The sequence below is a fragment of the Embiotoca jacksoni genome, unplaced genomic scaffold, assembly GCF_022577435.1.
Source record: "Embiotoca jacksoni isolate LCO1_2020_lvr unplaced genomic scaffold, fEmbJac1.0.p SCAF_25, whole genome shotgun sequence".
Taxonomy (NCBI): Eukaryota; Metazoa; Chordata; class Actinopteri; family Embiotocidae; genus Embiotoca; species Embiotoca jacksoni.
In genome coordinates, this window is record NW_027185376.1 from 3,511,529 (window position 1) to 3,528,125 (window position 16,597).

The 16,597-nt window shown below is 40.9% G+C and overlaps 2 protein-coding genes across 3 annotated transcripts; both read left to right on the forward strand.

Annotated features, from left to right (window-relative positions):
• The first annotated feature begins 1,864 nt into the window (after positions 1 to 1,864).
• lztfl1 (leucine zipper transcription factor-like 1) lies at positions 1,865 to 8,815 on the forward strand. Of its 2 annotated transcripts, none has more exons than XM_069159669.1 (10): positions 1,865 to 2,122; positions 2,393 to 2,517; positions 2,638 to 2,832; positions 5,039 to 5,096; positions 5,845 to 5,916; positions 6,031 to 6,096; positions 6,195 to 6,272; positions 6,569 to 6,745; positions 7,427 to 7,530; positions 7,710 to 8,815. In XM_069159669.1, exons 1-10 carry the CDS (start codon positions 2,120 to 2,122, stop codon positions 7,726 to 7,728), a joined length of 897 nt encoding a protein of 298 aa, XP_069015770.1. In that variant the 5' UTR covers positions 1,865 to 2,119; the 3' UTR covers positions 7,729 to 8,815. The 2 variants fall into 2 exon arrangements, with proteins under 2 accessions (XP_069015770.1, XP_069015772.1); XM_069159671.1 differs by having other exon boundaries at positions 6,587 to 6,745.
• A 4,623-nt stretch (positions 8,816 to 13,438) lies between these two features.
• Positions 13,439 to 16,172, forward strand: LOC138204261 (C-C chemokine receptor type 9-like). Its single transcript, XM_069159383.1, has 3 exons — positions 13,439 to 13,502; positions 13,634 to 13,689; positions 14,814 to 16,172. Exons 2-3 carry the CDS (start codon positions 13,639 to 13,641, stop codon positions 15,864 to 15,866), a joined length of 1,104 nt encoding a protein of 367 aa, XP_069015484.1. The 5' UTR covers positions 13,439 to 13,502; positions 13,634 to 13,638; the 3' UTR covers positions 15,867 to 16,172.
• Positions 16,173 to 16,597: the final 425 nt, after the last annotated feature.

The following is a 16,597-nucleotide window of genomic DNA, read 5'->3' on the forward strand; positions in this document are numbered from 1 at the left end:
ATTGTTCATTATGCGTAAACAAATTTTTTTTTTGATCATATTTCATTTTTTCCTTCACATGCTTCCAGCCAAATTCTTCTATAATCAAATGTCTTTGCTGACAGTTTGCCAAAACACTTCACAGAACAGAACAGCCGCCGATATCACATCAAAATTAGTTAATTGGGTTCTGTACAATTCTACAGTTGAATCATAAAGAGACACAACCAGAGAGGATCCGAAACAAACACTTACAATAGTAATCTATGACTCGTAACTTTTCAGCATATGGTTTTAAACTACTGCTGTTTGCTCTCTGTCTCAAATTATAAGAGACTCACCTCGAATGAAGGTAAAGGGGAAACATCTTGGCCTCTGTTAGTGACTGATGTTGCACACTAAACTTGAGCAGAGCAGCACAGAATGCTCACGTTATAAGGCATCTGATTAGGTGACCAATCATGCGCTGCCCGTTAGTCTAATTTAATTACAGCAAGAGAGACATGAGGAAAAAAAGTTTCATTCTTTTTTTTCTTAAACCCCTTTCTAACAAACTGGAGAGTGAAGTTCCTTATTCTTCAGTGAAGGAGGATAAGAGGACGGTGCCACAGAATCTTTCTGAAGATTTTAGTTGGTTAACGTGACGTGAAATAAGTTTAACTGATGGAGAAACAGCCACGTAGAGTCCCAACAGACAGTCAACTGAATTATGAGTTTAAAGAATATAAGTATTTTAGCTGTGAATGTGTAAATCAAAGCGTGGCTTGAATTGCTTTATCAGTCTGTTCGCTGGAGGCTTTGATCTGCCGTTAGAAATTTGAAGATTTAATACTCCTTCAGCAGAATATAATAATAATAATAAACTTGGACTTTATTACTGCCACAGTGGGGAAATGTAGTTGTCACAGCAGCATAGAAACCCAAAAAAGATGCACACAATATGAAACAAATTTACAAATACAAACACATAAACTAAGATAGATAAAAATAACTATTTTAGAAAAAAAAATAAGCACAATGAATAAATAAATACACACACACAAACTATATGCACGAAAACAAATCAAATCAAATCAAAGTGAATAAATATTAAATAATAAATACCCCCCTGGAGCTGTGACAACATTATAGCAGAGCCAGTTACTCAAATATCTAAGGGACCAAGTATGACAGGAAAAAAAACAGCTTATTGGAGAGGCGCCCAGTGCTGACTGCTGACAAGGAGCAAAGGTCTTTTTTACTTTTCTACTAGCCCTATACTGCCATCTGCTGCTGCACCCTGTACACTGAAGCAGGCCTCCTATCTGGTTGGTGACAGTGGCCTGCATGCTGCACAGTTATATTAACTCAGCTGTACTAGTAACATGACTATAAATTACATTACATAATTTCAGATTCACAAAAGAAAAGAAAAATTGTCGATATCTTTAATTCATCATTTTCACTAGAAACTACGTTGACAAACTTTAATAGGCAAGAGAGAAAAAAAAATTGAGTTAAAAACATTATTAGCTTGAAAAAAAAATGTAATCTAAAGTGCAAACTAGTATTCACCCAGACGAATAGCAGGATAGTGCTTATGATGCATTTACGGATATTAGACAAAACATACATAGTTTTGTAATTCGACTTAACATAAAACAAAAAAATAGACAAAACAACTAAATAAAGTTATCGACACATTAAAGAACAAATAAGAGGTGAAACGTCACCATTTATGAACATGAAATTTGTCTGCGATTAAAACGGCTTCTGAATTAACATATTTCACACGTCAGTAATTATTAAACCATATTAATATTTTTGCTCCGTTTTGTACGCAGCGCTTTTGAACGCACCTCTCGTAACCAAGGCAATGACGCTCTTTTCCGTTACCAAGGCATTCTCAAGGCAAACACTAGCTGGATAGCTAAGCTAGCAAATCTGCTACATAATCTTACCGCTATGATAACCTCTGTTTAGCCTCCTTTACTTAGTGGAATATAAGCACAAGGGAGCTTATTAGTTATATAACCTCGGGGCTTCACGTCTTTTCCCTGCGTGGCTTTAAATTAGAGGCAGAAACATCTTTTGTTTCTTCTTTTCTCGTGGTCAGCCTACGAGCTAACTTGGGTACGTTAACGTTAGCTCCATAGTCATCATGGTGAGTACCTGCCTGTTCAGGGCCAGCTGTTTTGCTTTTTCTTTTTCTTTTTCTTTTTAAAGTTTAGCACGCTAAAAAAAAAAAAATCCCCGAGTTGAATTTGCGAAGACTCCGCAGAGAGCTAACGTCAGCGGGCTGATGTGGGAAAAGGCCCCCTGGTTGCATGTCGGCGAGAGAAAATCCCCTTCAACGTAGCTCGATCTTTTATTACCTGCGGTCCTTTTGCCCTCTAACTTCTCTTCTTCTTCTCTCTCCTTCCTCTCCACGAAGGCTGAATTCGGTTTCAACGAGCACCATCAGAATGAAGTCATCAACTACATGAGATTTGCACGTTCAAAGAGGCTCCTGAGGCTCAAGACTATTGACTCCTGCTTTGAGGAGCTCAAAGATAGCAGGTGACTGGTCAATACACGTCTTATTAGATTATTATAATTATTATGATTTATTTTGTAGAGCAAATTGAACTTCATTTCAGATCCATAACATGTTTTTTTTGTGTGTGTTTCTCTCTGAAGGCTGGTGGAGGAAACCTTCACGGTGGACGAGGTCCGGGAGATGCTGGACGGGCTGCAGGCGGTGGTTCGTGGGGAGATGGAGATGGAGCTCATCAACACGGCCCACACCAACGTGCTGCTGCTCCGACAGATCTTCTCCCAGGCCGAGAAGTTTTACCTCCGGCTGCAGAGCGACATCTCCGAGCTGGAGAACAGGCGAGCTGCGACCAGAGGAGCGGGCTTGAGGCTTTCTCGTTAGATGTTAACTCAAAAACACATAAAGATCCAGCAAGCGTTGAACAGGAGGAGACGCGTTTGTTCCCGGAAATATACAGCACCTCTAAAGTCACGATAATAATATTTTAACACAATTTGATCTTGTTCGCACAAGTTATTAATGGAGTGATTTTTCAGGCGCTCTGATACGATGACGGTAATTCACACAATAAATTGGCTGAAACGACATTTTTCAAATTACAATGATTTAAAATGATGTGCGAGTTTAAGTTCACACAGACTGTCACACCAGTTTAAGACATGATACAATATGTAGAAGCGCCTCCACGTTATATCATAGGCCACTTCCTCCTCAGTGCTGTTTAGATTTGTATCTCTTTCATGTCGTATGCCAGGTAGAAAGGTCACTGACAAACTTTCACTTGCCTAGATGTGAATTTAACCCGTGTTTCCATTACACTGGTTTCTATTTTAAGTGACGTTCAGTTAACTTAAATACCATATAAAATAAAATGTACTGAGACATTTTATTTTATTCCAAATGAACGTGAACCATGCAGAGACTTTACTGATATTTTTTTGTAAGATATCCTAATATTTCTGCTTTAAGCACAATACAATCTTGGTACATTAAATGGAGCACTGAATGCTAATTCATCTGAAAGCATTGAAAGTGAATTTAAAAGGCCTGATGAAAAATGTACCACCTCAGAGAAATGCACGTCCTTGTTTCGAAGGAGGATTTGCAAAGGACACTTATCGACGAAAACCGTTTCGAGTCAGGCATGTGAGTGACAAGGCCATATTTCTAAATGCATTTCTGGATAATTTTAGTATCAGGAAAAAAAAATCCAGAAGTCTCAACGATTCTTCTCAAAGCTTTTTAGACTCAAATTAATGGTAAATGGAAAAACAAAACAAAAAAAACATAATTTAAACTAATTCTTCAATCCTTACTCCTTCTCATGAGTGTTTGTGGCCATGTGGAATACAATTAAGTGTATATAAATTAAACCTAAAAGGTCGTTTTCAATGAAAGAGCGTGCCGAGAGTTTCCTAGTGTTTTTTTGTTCCTTTTTTTTTTTCTTTTTTTTTCATATTACAAACCAAAACGGAGCGGTGTGGGTGTGTACATGTGATACCACTAACAAAGATAAATAGAATTTGAACTCAGGTGAAATTGTTGCACTTTTGACATTTTGACAAAAAAAAAAAAAAGCATTCAGGTTATTGACGTGGGAGACTCTGAGACTCTTACAGCGACAGAAGTGGTTGTATAAAATTAGAATAATTCAAAGTGCCACAGTTTTGAGGAATCTGTTCCGAAATTAACATCTGCCACTTAAAATAAAAATATTTGATATGCAAATGTTAGCATCGTACTAAAGCCGAAACGGCACGTCAGCCTGTTCCTCTTTCTGCCTGCGAGATGGCCAAAAATATTTTTTTTTCTATGTTTCACACTGATCACACGGTGGGAAAAAACAAAACAAACATGCAAATCATGCGACTTAATGCTGTTGATGCGTTTCAATCAATCTGAAGCTCCGCAGCGCATTATACATGTACACAGGTGGCATGCTGGGGTTGAACTTCATGTAACATTTTGACCTCAGCCACCTTTCACCTCGTTGAAGCCCCGTGTGTGTTTTGGAGAAGTTCTTTTGTTTGTGATGTTGCATTCGGTGGGAGGATAAACAACCCCCGAACCTTTTACTTCACAGGGCTCAGCCATACGTGACTGATACGGCGTCTGAAGCTCGGAAAACGCCCCGTGCGACGGCCTACGTGTCTTTAGCTGCTTTTAAAAAACCCACATTTAAAGGCTTTCAGAGAAGTGTTGTGTTCACCACGAATATGTGTCTTACTACGCGAGCTAAACTGTCACAGGAGAACCAAGGTGTTCAGTTTCCTTGCCAAACAGTCATGACCGCCAAACAAGTAGATCGTTGCGATGCCAAACAAAAAAACAAAAAAACATCAACGTTGTGGTGACAAGATGGCGGTTGTGAGGTCACTGTGGAGATTATTTTAATAGGTTTTATTGCAGAATTCAGAGGGCGATAGCTTTACGTGCTTTATATTTACAGATAATAGTTTGTTTTAAACTTCAAGCTTTTCTGTCGGCCCTTTTTTTTCCCGTTTTCCTCTGGTCTAACTCTTTGTTCTTCTCTCGCCCGCATAGGGAGCTGTTGGAGCAAGTGGCTGAATTTGAGAAGACTGACTTCAAAACCGCCGATAAGGTGAGCGTGATGCATAATACGCAGCTCTTGTCACACGTCGCCATCAACGCAGCCGTCGTTAATCATTTCGCTCCTCCCATATTCACACCTCACATGAACTGCAGTAACTGGAGCTGCATTCCTGTGCAGTTTAAGCAGTTTTTATATGTCAGGCCACCAGTGCCACACATCAGAGGTTGACTCGTGGTTTCATGACACGGTTTGAGAAAAACAAAATCGACTTCTGTAATGTGATGCCCTGCTCTTTCACGGGTTCGGCTGCTCACACTTTTTTTTTTTTTTTTTTTTTTAACAGGTACACGCTGCAAAGGAAAAATACAACAGATGTATAAGTGTTGTTTTCCTTTTGAGCAGTTATACCTCAGTTTCAGTTATAGTTTGGTATAATAATACCATGTTTTCGACTTTCATTTCAATTCAATTTAACTTTATTTATGTGTCCGCCAAATCCCGACACAGCGTTATTTCAGGGCACTTAACATTGGAAAGTCTGTACGATAGAAATTTATAGCATTATACGAAAAAATAAAAAAAAACAATTAAACAAATCACACGTGAGCTGCAGAGAGGAAAGAAACTCCCTTTTAACAGGAAGAGAAAACTCCCTTTCAAAAGGAAGAATAATCCGACAAGAGGCCGGCGGCCGTCTGCCTCGACGGAAAAAAACAGCATAGCAGAATTCGTTAAATGAATAAATACAAACTGTTCTTTTATTGCTTCAGTTGTAAAGTTTTACCTTCATCCTCAGATAAACCAGGAAACAAGCAAACCCAAGTTGGCGCCACTGAATGAAGGCGGAGTGTCTGAACTTCTCAACAAGGTAAAGACATGCAGTAGATCACATGGATTACATGCACAGTGTATATATATATATATATATATTAATATATTATTATATTACGTGATAACTACTTCATCTCTGATGCTCGTTTAGGAGATCGGGAGACTACAGGAGGAAAACGACAAACTGAAAACCAGGCTCCGGACTTTAGAAACCCAGGTATACAAATATATTTTTAAACAAACAACGTCTTTTCTCTCAGCCAGTAACAACGGTTGTGTTTTTTTTTTAATATTCTCTGCCCGGTTGATTTTTAGGCCATGAGTGCGCTAGATGACAAAACCAAAGCAGAGAGAGCTCTGAAAGACATTCAGAAGGTGCAAGGTGAACATCAGGTACGGTTCCAAGTCTGGCTTTCGATCAACATCAACTTCACGTGTAACGTTTAACATTTGTTCTCCATTTTGACACTTTTATGTCTGCGTAAATCTGAATTTTTCACTCGCTGCCATTTGCTGCCGTCTCCTAACTTGAACCGAAAACGGTAGGTATCCACCCGACCGGGGCGCTGCTTTAGTCTTGCTGTTAAGAACAGAGCGTCTAGACGCTCCGTAGTATTCAGATGTCACGGCAACGACCGCCATTCGTTCCATCTGAACTCGGACTGTTGTTTCTTTCCCCCTTTTTGAAGCTGACCACCCAATCCCAGGAGATCAACCATCTGGAGGACACGGTGGCAGCTCTGAAGGAGGACTACGAAAGGTCCATCAGCGCCAACGCTGCATCCCACAAGGACTTAAAGGAGAACCTGATCTCTGCCAAGCACGAGCTCCTTCGAGTGCAGGAGCAGTTGTCTTTGGCAGAGAAGGTATGTGACTGTGCTCTTATTCTGCCCGTCATTGTTTGTAGCCACTTGTGATAATTTAGGTTCATATAAATTGAATCTCACAATCTGTTGCTACTCCTGTTTTTCTGAACCTAAAGAGTAATGCAGGGATAACAAAAATAAATCCCATTTGGACTGTTGTAAGAATATATTTTGTGCTAAAGCAGTATTAAGGCTCAAGTCTCAAGTCTGTGGTTAGAGCACTAAAAGTGCTTACGTAGAACAACAGTAATTCACTGTCAGCGAACAGGAATCTCTTTCTTTTCTTTTTAAATATCAAAGGAAGTTGTTCACAACCTTAAAGCACGTCAGCCAGTTCCTCTTTTTGAGATGGAGGAAGCACTACTTTTCCATGCGCTAAAGATCATGCAGCTGACTTGTTTTGTTTACTGTGAGATATCCAGCATGTTTACATGCACATTAGTCTCATCCTGTTCTCATCATATTGGGCTTGACTGTTTTGGTAACCTGCAACCGACAGTAACCGACATGAGGTTAACACCCACCAAACACCAGGTGCTTGGTTATTATTGAGGAGTTGAGACGATTTTTTTTTTTAAAGTTTTTTTTTAAAGTTTGAACATAAAGTGTGTGTGTGTGTGTGTGTGTGTGTGTGTGTGTGTGTGTGTGTGTGTGTGCGTGTGCGTGTGTGTGTGTGTGCAGGAGCTGGACAAGAAGTTCCAGCAAACTGCGGCGTACCGCAACATGAAAGAGATTCTAACCAAGAAGAACGAGCAGATCAAAGACATTAGAAAACGATTGCAGAGGTGAGTATTCCTCAACAATTGGAAAATAATTCAAAGTATTAATCAAGTACAGAAAACACAATGTTAAAAATCAAAAACACTGAGAAAAACAACAACAACATTCGTATGTGCCTCAAGTGATTTTTGTTCTGTTGGTGACATTTTTTCAAATTTCCGATTGGTGTTATCTTCTGTTTCAGATACGAGTCCAACGAATGAGATCCACCCGAGATGGCTGCTTTGATGATGACAACATTGTTTTTTGACACTTTTATGCCAATAAAGTCCCTTTTGAATCGAATTGGATTGAAGATTGGTTGAGCAGATGACCACCGGTTAAGACAGGACCAAAATTTACAGCCGTGGTTTTTGGACATGAGACCGTCGTCTCCACTGCTGTGAGTCGAGAGAGGGAGAGAGAGACAGGAAAAAAAGCACTTCCACGAGGAACGGCCTATTTCATGCTTCGTCTGGTATCTTCAGTAGTTATCGGCTGCAGTGAAGAGCCGGAGAGAGGGAGAGAGGTCGGCACAACTGAACACACAAATGAGGTGGTGACGAACGATAGCCCTCTTCAGCTGTGCTTTTTTTTCTACGTCTCCATTCGTAGCTCACTTAGTCGCTCGCAGACGTCCCCTCGGTGCTCTATGCAATCCCCGACGTGTCCCTGTTTGAAGAGGCCTTCTCTGAATTGGACAGATGCGTGCTGTCAGCCTGACTGCTCTGCAGTCTAACCTATCAGATGGTTACAGGTAATATTTAGCGATCTAGCGCCAGGTGATTGATGACAGATATTTTACAGTGTTAATTTTAGAAGCCCCTTTTATAGTCGCAGTCCAATCATTGCTGAGTTTGACCAAGCAAACGGCAGTAGTGAAGTTTTTTTTTTTTTTTTTTTTTATCCTTTGTGGTCACTTCTGCTTTAATTTGCTACCGAAAGATTTCAATAGCATTTCACAAATAAAATATTTCCAATGATCTGATAATGTATGAAATCCTGATCATTGAACATATTACAAATTTAAAAAAAAAAAAAAATTCTGCTCTTGCGTATTGAATGACATGAATAGTGATCTAGAGTGATTTACTTCCCCTCACAAAGGGCATAGAATTATTTTTGTCTGGACTCTAACTGTGTATTTTTCGTATTGCTGTGGCTGATGGAGTGTAAGAGAATCAACGTATATATGAATATACATGATGTTCATGAAGTAATGCTCTTGTAGAGTACTCTACATTTACCCTGTATTACACTAGATGTGCATTTGTTCGTATTGTGCAAAGTATGGGGTAATAAAAGCTGTTACTAAATATACGCCTGGTCATTATTTATTTGTTTTTTTTGTCATCGTCACGATTCACTTTTAAGTTTGGGGCATAATTTTCACCCTTAACTTCAAGTGATATGACATGAAATAGCTTCTAAAGATATCACTGTGGCCTTCCCATGGTGAAAACAATGAAGAAAAGTAGAATATAATATAAATGGATGGATCACAGTGAACCTAACTAAAGAAATGATACCGTTTATGGAACTAACTGATGCAACCAGAGGGCGCAATACTGCAATAATACAACGGGCATGCACAAATAATCTTGAAAACTCTGCATTTGGGTAGCAAGGACATGTATGAGGAAATTACTTTATGTGTTCTCTGATCCCAGCAGGCGATCACTAACACATGACAAATATATTATACCATTTTCTAATTAAAGCTCCAATACTGCTTATTGAGTTAACCACTATATGGTTTATCAGGTCAAAGAAAGAAAGATACATCAAAGAATACTCCAGTGTCATCGTATTTCATGATAGTCAACCAGGACACACCATACCTATGTTATAAAAAGGGACATTTTTATGTTTGGACAAGGCCTTGATTATCAGGTGACATGAAACAGACAAAGCAAAAAAAAAAGCATCCCCTATTTTTTACCAGCAGAGGTCAAATGATTATATCACTTGCACAACATGGGTGTGTGAGAGTTGTTTTTTAGTTTTGAATTCATACTCATTTACTGACATCATTTGCTTTCTCAGAAAATATCTAATACAGAATTTTTTTTTTTTAGTGAAGGAGTTGACGGCTCTTTCTCCACGATTTATTTGGGCAATATTCCAGCTCATTTATTAGTGCGAGACAAATATCTTTATAAAGACATTATTAGCAGCCAGTGAAAAGGCTGGAACATGGAAATGTCGACAGTCTGAACCTCCAACAAAGACTGACTGGACTGATGTTGTGACTTTTTCACTAAATCTGAAGGTTGAATACTGGGAAAAATGGATTGTTATTTGAGATGACTACTGACCCCTTAATGGATGAACTGGCGTGTATTTCCATCCTTACAACGTCTGAATGAACGCATAGGTGACCAACTGTATGTTTTACTGTGTTGTATGTTTAGTAATTCTTTGTTTCTCTAGGGGGGAAAAAAAAAGTCGAAAAAAAAGAAAGAAAATAAGCCTTGGCTTGTTTGTTCATTTGTACTAACTGAAGTGGTCACCTGTCAGTCAACCGCCCCCTGTTGTTTTCAGTGAAACCATTAAAGCCACAGCATCCTAATTTAAACTTCTTTTAATTTAGCGTCATGTGCAGCAGTTGTAAGTGTGATGTCTTCCTGTACGTGCAGAGAGAAAGGGGGCAGAAGCACGTGGTCATCTGATGACACTGATTATTCTTTGAAACATTTGAACACAGCTAGGATGTGAAAATAACTTTTCACCCGCCTGTTGATTCATTTAAGTAAAGATGAAAGAAGATTGTGTTGCGTGTCGCACTTGCGCGCGTGTGTAAATAATTAAATGCTTGCGTGCATGCGTGCGCTTGCAGCTGAAGAATAACCAACGAACTGATGATAACTTCAAATAGGATGCAGACGGTAAACAGTTGTCTATCAGAGCGTGAAATAAATCACTGCGAGCACATACACAGGAAGTGGTGAGCAGCGCCTCTCGGTACCAAACTCGGGCGCTGTGCCAACAGCAGTGACAGTGACAGTACTTTCCCCTCAATATGGGGCCAACAGCTAATACGTCTCAGAGTACCGAATTCAGAGCGGCTTCTTGCTCACTGACGAGTCATCAAAGGGGCTTTCTTGGTTTCACTGGCACAGTGAGCGCTTCTGTTGTTTGGCTTTTCAACAGAATCATCGAGCTGACGTTTGCTGCCGAGAATTTCAGTAGTAAGAGGATATCTAAGGCACAACACGATGACGTTTGGATGTTCAGAGAGAAGATAAGAGCCCAAAGAAAAACGCTGTGCTGTCATCTTGGGTTTTAATATTAGGGCTAGCATATTAATATCCACATGGAATCGGGTCTCTACAGTGCAGAGCAGCGCTCCTGTGCATTTTTAAGGAGATGTCAGGGCCGCCTGCCCTTCACTTTGCAGTCATGTGGCCTCAGAAGTCACACATGGCACATCACAAGGTGGCCGTCAGCATCTTCAGCTGCAAATGCAGCACACGTGGCCCAATGAGACTGTTTGCAAGGTTTCCCCTTTTATTCTCATGGACAGCTGTTATGTTGTAGCAGCTAAAGTCTCACTGCCCCTCATCATCCCATGCTGGCAGCTAATCTGTGGCACCTCAACCTACAAATTCCTACAAATCAAACAGGACTAATTGCTTCGTCTGCTCCAGTAACAACATGTATCGTTGCAGTGAATACGTGATTCAGCAGTCAGAGTAATCCATAAAGTGTTTACAAATGAAAAACAACAACAAAAAACAGTGTCTCAAGGATTAAAATGTCTGAAGTGTATCTCTTGCCCTCAAACTAGAACGGCTGTTATCTATTTATGTCAACCAATAGTACTTTCATTTTGACTTTATACACTCTGTAATGCTCCCTTTTCTTTCTAACCCGCAGATCTTTAACAGTACAATAAGCTGCACTTCGGTACTTCGAGTGAAACCTTCTCAACTTGCTAACCTTTTTCAACTGCCTGTTCCCAGAAGGAAAACACAGACATGATCATGACACAGCCGTTTCCTCGCTGCGATCAAAACCGAGAAACGCAACCGGCAATTGGTAGAGAATCTGAAGAGCTGCCGGGCCACACGCTCATCCTCTCACACGTGGTTACCGAACACTGAGACTAAGAGCGTTGTGTCAGGTCAGGAAGTGAAACCTGTGTGAGTACTCAGAGGGTCGAAGGAGAGCCACAAGAGTGAGACACCTGATCATAAGGAAGCACAACCGGAGGGCTGATTTCAATACTATTAACTTGTAATGATTTCGAGCCACGTCGTTGTTGCCTTTTTAAACTCTGACTTGTTGATCAGAATGTATTTCTTCATTGATCAGAATATCGTCATTGACAATACGATGCCATCTCTTTGTCACCTTCTATCTCACAGGATGAGTTTGTTGTTCGGGCCTCAGATGAATACCAGGTACTTTCTGGTGGACTGTGTTTTGTAACAGTGTGGTCAGACACATGACGCTTTTTCAAGTAAATGCTGCCTTACTTTTGGCAATACCCATTAACTTCCACTTTCCTGTCTTCACAGAAAGTAATTTTCTTTTTCGGGACTTGCCGGATGAATGTTGGCAGCAATCGACACAGGAATATGTGTATTTTCTTTTGGGCAGTGCCAGCGATGCCGGCAATCGTAATTCTGTTCATACCATGCGTACATTTTCTTTTTATGATTATATCTTATCTTTGGACTGCTTCCACTCACTAATGTTATGACCATTGACTGTATATAAAAGTGGACACAGCTTCCGGGTCAGAAAGAATGAGGCTCCAAACCGCTTGGCACAAACGGTTTGCATAGATCCTCCTGTTTTGCTTTGTCTTAACGTTGTTTTTAATTTCTTTCATTTTGTTTTGTTGCTTATTTTGTCCTTAATGGCTCAAACATTTCAAGTCTTTCGGATTGTTTTTAATTCTGTTTGATGTTGTCCGGCACTTTGGCCAACTTTAGTTATATTTACATGGACAATACAGAGAAAACTTCTTGCCAAGATTTAGGGGAAAAGATCGACTGCCATTCAGCAGCCGGTTAGTTTAGCTTAGCATAAATGCTGGAAACAAGGGGAAAACAGCTAAAGTAAAATCTGACTTCCAAAAGCACCCTGAATGTAACTACTACATTTGTTTGATTCATCCACACAAAAACTGAAGTTACAGTAACTTAATGGAGTAATGACCATCTCTTAGCGCCACCTGCACAAATACCATTTGAGGTATCTATCGTCTCACGTAACACTCAGCGACAAAGTCAAAATGTTGATTTATGATGTTAAAGTTGTCACAGTTTACATCATCTTGTTTTCTGAGGTGCAGGATGTTTTTCTATGACGCCATAGAACTATTTTATCACCGCTTGCTTGAAGGTGAAATCACTAATGAACTTCCCTCACACTTTATTCAGTGAGGGAACATGACAACAGAAAAGTGATTTGAGGGTTTTTAGGCCTGCCGAAACTACAAAAAAAGATGCTGATCTCAACACGGACCACCCCTCTTGGCTTTCGACTTTAATCGCACTGCGCGGTTTTCAGTTTCATGCATCACTCATCTTGCGGCGTTAAGTGCTCCACCTGTGTATACAAATTGTGAGAAAACCAGGCTACGACTTGATAAAACCCGATCAGCTATGGAGGGGAATGGGGGTGTACTGTTTTGCCTCCAGCCTGACGGCCGAGGTTCAGTGCCTTCAGTGTAAAAGAAGTCACAGCTTCCCATTTTGAAACTCGCGCACTGTTTTCACTGCTCCAAAACCCACTTTGGACACGAGTTTCAAGCTCATGCACGTCTTTCTGCAGCATTAGCCATGCTTTGACACGGAAATGAACGGTGTTTTTCTCCTCTGCCGGCCCGAGAGAGATGAAGTGATGAGGATCGACACGTGATCCTGTGGTTAAAGGGAAACCATATAAGCAAGTGAAGAGGAGTCTGGTTGTTGAAGCTGACAGCTGTCCGACACAGATAAGGAAACAGCACTGTGAGGTGTCTCTCTACATCCCGAGTGAACTGGTAAGTGATTTGTTGCACAAAAGTTAGCTTTTGTTTCAAATGTATTTTCCTGATGTGATATATTTGATCCTTGTTAAATTCTAAAGGTTTTTATGTGTTGCCTTATTTTACCATCCTCTGGTTCTTTTCAGAAACCATGGATGAACTAACCACAGAGATGACTGAAGGGACTTATTCTGTTCAAACTGTAAGTATTACTTTGGGTGTGACTATTTGTAGTGATGAAATCACATACTGATGCCCTTATTCTTGTTCATATACTGTATTTTTAAGAAGATTGAAACTTATCTAAAACTTAGATGTCCTCCTCTATACATCAGTATTTCTCAATATTCCAATTTTCTAAACTAGGTACTTTCATTGCATGCGTCCCTGGTTAATGGTATTGACATATTAACACATTTCTGACCTGCTAAAAGTAGCTCTGCCACTTCAACAGAACTTGTCTGGTGTTAATGTCAGTTTAGATGCAAGTTTAGAGATTAGCTGTCATTTCTGTGTCTGTGTGTGTGTGTGTGCGTGCGTGCGTGCGTGCGTTTACGCAGCCTAGAAAGTAATTGTGACATTTCAGGTGCTGACTAATTACAATCACAGAGAGGGGAAAGTAATTTGCACTACAGTGTTTGTACTGTATTGTGGTGTTATGATTTTAAATATTTGGGATGGTATTTAAATATGACAAATCAGTGTGTGCATTAAACACATACTTCTTATTAAATTATGTAAGTTTTGCATTTATTTATCTGTTGTTAAATGTGTATAGTGGATTTATCTGAAGCAGACATCTGTAGGATATTAAATGCTACCTTCAAGAGTCGCATCGGCATAGAATTTTCCATTGTTCTGCGAAAAAACCCAAAGCCCCCACTTTTTTTTTTTTTATCTCTGCCCTACATCTAAACCTGATGCTTGTGGGGGTACTGAGCTGAGCGCTGCAGCGGGCCCCGTTCTGGAGCCCCTCAGGATGGTTCAACCCCTCCCTCCCCTCAGGCTTGGATAGCAGCAGGAAACTGTGCAGTAGTGTGGTTTCTCCTGCACAGACACAACACCTGCAACTGACAGTTTTTTTTTTTTTTTCTTTCTCATTCTGGTTAGCTCCTTTGATGTACGTGCAGCATTTGATGTAATTGTACTGTATTCCCACATGTGATGCTACGAAGCTCTACAGCAGTTAGTGAGTTGTGTAACGAGACCGGAAAAACAAAATAAAAAAGTGACAGGAAACAAAAACACAGGAGAAAAGAAAGGCAAGTGTATTTGTTGCACGCATCCTTCTTCAATATCCATCAGATAATCTGTTTGTGATCGCAGGACCTTTCTGACGACTACTACGACGTGGAGTCGACTGTAGACTCCGGCTTCTGCAACAGAAGCTGGGTCAGGCTGTTTCGCGGACAGTACGAGCCGCCTCTCTTCTGGATCATCGTCCTCCTCGGCGGCATGGGTAACCTGCTGGTGGTTTGGATCTACACCACTGTGCGCAGCCGCCTGAAAACAATGACCGACGTGTACCTGCTGAACCTGGCCGTGGCCGACCTCCTCTTCCTGTGCACGCTGCCCTTCTGGGCCATCGACGCCACCAATGGCTGGGACTTCGGCGTCTATCTCTGCAAGATGGTGTCCGCCGTCTACAAGATCAACTTCTTCAGCAGCATGTTCCTCCTCACCTGCATCAGCGTGGACCGCTACATCGCCATCGTGCAAGTCACCAAGGCCCAGAACCTGAAGAAAAAGAGGCTCTTCTACAGCAAGCTGGCTTGCCTTTGTGTCTGGTTTGTCTCCACTCTCCTGGCCCTCCCCGAGTTCATCTTCGCCCAGGTGAGGATCGACCAATACCAGAAATCCACCTGCGCTATGGTCTACTGGAACCACGAGTACAACCGGACTAAGATCCTGGTGCTGTGCCTGCAGATCAGCATGGGCTTCTGCGTTCCCCTGCTGGTTATGATCTTCTGTTACTCGGTCATCATCCGAACACTCCTGCAGGCCAAGAGCTTCGAAAAGCACAAGGCCCTCCGCGTCATCTTCGCCGTGGTGTTCGTGTTCATCCTCTCCCAGCTGCCGCACAACAGCATGCTGATCGTGGAGGCCACGCAGGCAACCGATATGACCATCACGGACTGCAAAATTGTCATCTTTGTCGACATAGCCGGACAGGTTGCCAAGAGCCTGGCGTTCACTCACGCCTGCATCAACCCGCTCCTGTACGTCTTCATCGGAGTTCGCTTCAGACAAGACCTCCTGAGGACCGCGAAGATGTGCACCGGCGTTCTGCGCCAAGGAGGCCTCAGTAAAATCCACGTGGTTCCCAAACGTCCCTCCGTCATGTCAGACACTGATACTACCCCTGCACTTTCCATATAAAAACACATTTTTAATTAAAAAAAATCATTAACTGGAGCTCTGAGCCAAGTTCAACATGATCATCATTTTCAGCATTACCCGTTAATAGCAGAGCAACAGTAACATTTACAACCTTGAAGGATAGTTTATATTCATCACCTATATTTTTTTCATAAATCACTGTATAAACTGTATATTTCCTGTAAATACTGTTTTAAAAGTGTTTTGTATTTTTTACAGTCCTTCCATCATGTATATCTTGTGTGCTGCTGCAACTGAATAAAAACTTGTATTCCTGACTTGCAAATTGAAAAATTACAATTAAAAATGAGAACAAAAAAAAAGAATCACACTGCATATTTTGTCCTCCATAGCAAAAAAAACAAAAAACAAGCAGAAAGGAGATTTAACAGCAGTTTCAATATCATGTATGAATAGCAAGGCTAAGTGATGAGATCAATAATACATGTGTGGGAAAGTATTTGAGTGCTTCGCTGTAACGTACGCAGTGCGGTGAAAAACACGTTTGCATGTGGCAACTTCAATCCACAATGTTTTCAATCTGACTAGACGTCCTCCTGTTGACAGACTGTGACATCGTGGCTGATGACCACATTAATTGGTGTCTGCATTTGGCTATGACTTGGCAGTTTCACTGTGAACGTTAACGGATGCCCATTCAGACTGGCATGGAAGTAGTTTCCCACACCGGCCGGGCAACGGCTGCTGACAAGACAGACAGAAACGCAGGT

What these genes read in the sequence shown, in the direction of transcription:
- lztfl1 (XM_069159669.1), top strand. An exon ending in AGGTGCAAGGTGAACATCAG is followed by an intron (nt 6,273 to 6,568) that starts GTACGGTTCCAA and finishes CCCTTTTTGAAG; the next exon opens with CTGACCACCCAATCCCAGGA. An exon ending in AGTTGTCTTTGGCAGAGAAG is followed by an intron (nt 6,746 to 7,426) that starts GTATGTGACTGT and finishes GTGTGTGTGCAG; the next exon opens with GAGCTGGACAAGAAGTTCCA.
- LOC138204261 (XM_069159383.1), top strand. Translation starts at nt 13,639, where the DNA reads ATGGATGAACTAACCACAGAGATGACTGAAGGGACTTATTCTGTTCAA. An exon ending in GGACTTATTCTGTTCAAACT is followed by an intron (nt 13,690 to 14,813) that starts GTAAGTATTACT and finishes TTGTGATCGCAG; the next exon opens with GACCTTTCTGACGACTACTA.